Below are 1,306 nucleotides of genomic sequence, written 5' to 3'. Positions count from 1 at the left end.
TTTAAAAAATGAAGATGTTTTATGACATTTTACATTTATGACAAAAATCATGTTAGTTTATAAAGGAACAAACTGTTGTAGTTCTGACTTCCTCATGGATGTTTATCATAGTTTATTTTATGATCTTTTAATATATCGGTACATAGTTATAAAGAACTGGACTTTTAATTTATGACAGAACTAAACTAACAAGTGTAAAATGATTCTGATGCAATAAAAAGCTGCTCTGACTCAAAGTTTCTGGTGCTGCTTCATTCTGACCCTCTTCTGTCCTGAACTTCACTTTCAATCAAGATTGTGGTTCATTTTCTGGCTCCAAAGACCTTCAGCAGAACAGAGAACAAGACCTGCAGGAACTTTGTTGTTCTTCATGTTTTCTTGTGTTCTCTGCTTTACTTCTTTCATCTAAACTTTGTTGTTTCCTGTTTCTGCTCAATGGTTAAAGTTTTATTTTGGTGCATCAAACTGACAAAGCTAGAAGTTTCAATAGAAATGTATTTATATAAACGATAGCTGTGTGCATGTGGTCTAGCTTGTGTGAAGTAACATAACAGGAAAAGGATGTTACAATCTTCCATTATTTCACTCGAGTTATTACAAATAAAAAAATTTTTCTTTTTATTTTCACCAGAAAACTTTTTTTTTATAAAGCTTGTTTTAAGAAGTCATCATGTAGATTAAGAAAGAAGACATCTTGACTGTTTTAGTTACAGAACAGTAAAAACGGATGTTTTTACTGTTCCTACTCACCTTAATGAGCTGTCCATCCGCCGTCCCGACAAAGAAAACCATCCAGTTCTTCTGTCTGACAGCCAGAACAGACGTCATGCTGTTCTGCTTGTAGAGAACAGTCTTACCTCCCCGCTTCTTTTCCTGCTGAAAAACACAAACACATTTCTCATTGGCGGTCGACTCCTGATCAGAAGTTCGACTCCCGCCTTGCCCGCCTATGCGTCAAAGTGTCCTTGGGCAAGACACTGAACCCCGAATTGTCTCTGGTGGGAGGTTGGCGCCAGTGTTCGGCAGCGGAGCCACCACCAGTGTGTGAATGTGTGTGTGAATAAGTGAATGGGTCTGTGACTGTGAAGCGCTTTGGGCCCTCAAAGGAGGGTGGAAAGCGCTATACAAGTATACGCCATTTACCATTTACCATTTGATCGGATTTGGTTGTACAAACACCTGAACATAAAACATCTATTAAATAGTAAAATACTTTTGAAGGACTGATTAAAGTAAGTGGATCTAGGTAGGTTATGTTCAATTAGGATATATTCAGTCAACATCTTTTGAGTTTTTTTTTTTTTAA

At 37.1% G+C, this 1,306-nt stretch overlaps 1 protein-coding gene across 1 annotated transcript in view; it reads right to left on the bottom strand.

Annotated features, from left to right (window-relative positions):
• Nucleotides 1-302: 302 nt before the first annotated feature.
• LOC112141893 overlaps nt 303-1,306 on the bottom strand; it is a 4,805-nt gene continuing 3,801 nt past the window's right edge. The window contains exons 2-3 of the mRNA XM_036211245.1: nt 751-873; nt 303-323 (exon numbers count right to left, since the gene is read on the bottom strand). Of these exons, the coding sequence (XP_036067138.1) occupies nt 303-323; nt 751-873 (144 nt within the window). The remainder of the gene's footprint in view (nt 324-750; nt 874-1,306) is intronic.

Source organism: Oryzias melastigma, unplaced genomic scaffold, assembly GCF_002922805.2.
Source record: "Oryzias melastigma strain HK-1 unplaced genomic scaffold, ASM292280v2 sc01590, whole genome shotgun sequence".
NCBI classification, from domain to species: Eukaryota; Metazoa; Chordata; class Actinopteri; order Beloniformes; family Adrianichthyidae; genus Oryzias; species Oryzias melastigma.
The sequence above is the reverse complement of the archived record's forward strand: the minus strand, read 5'-3'. Positions and strand labels throughout refer to the sequence as shown.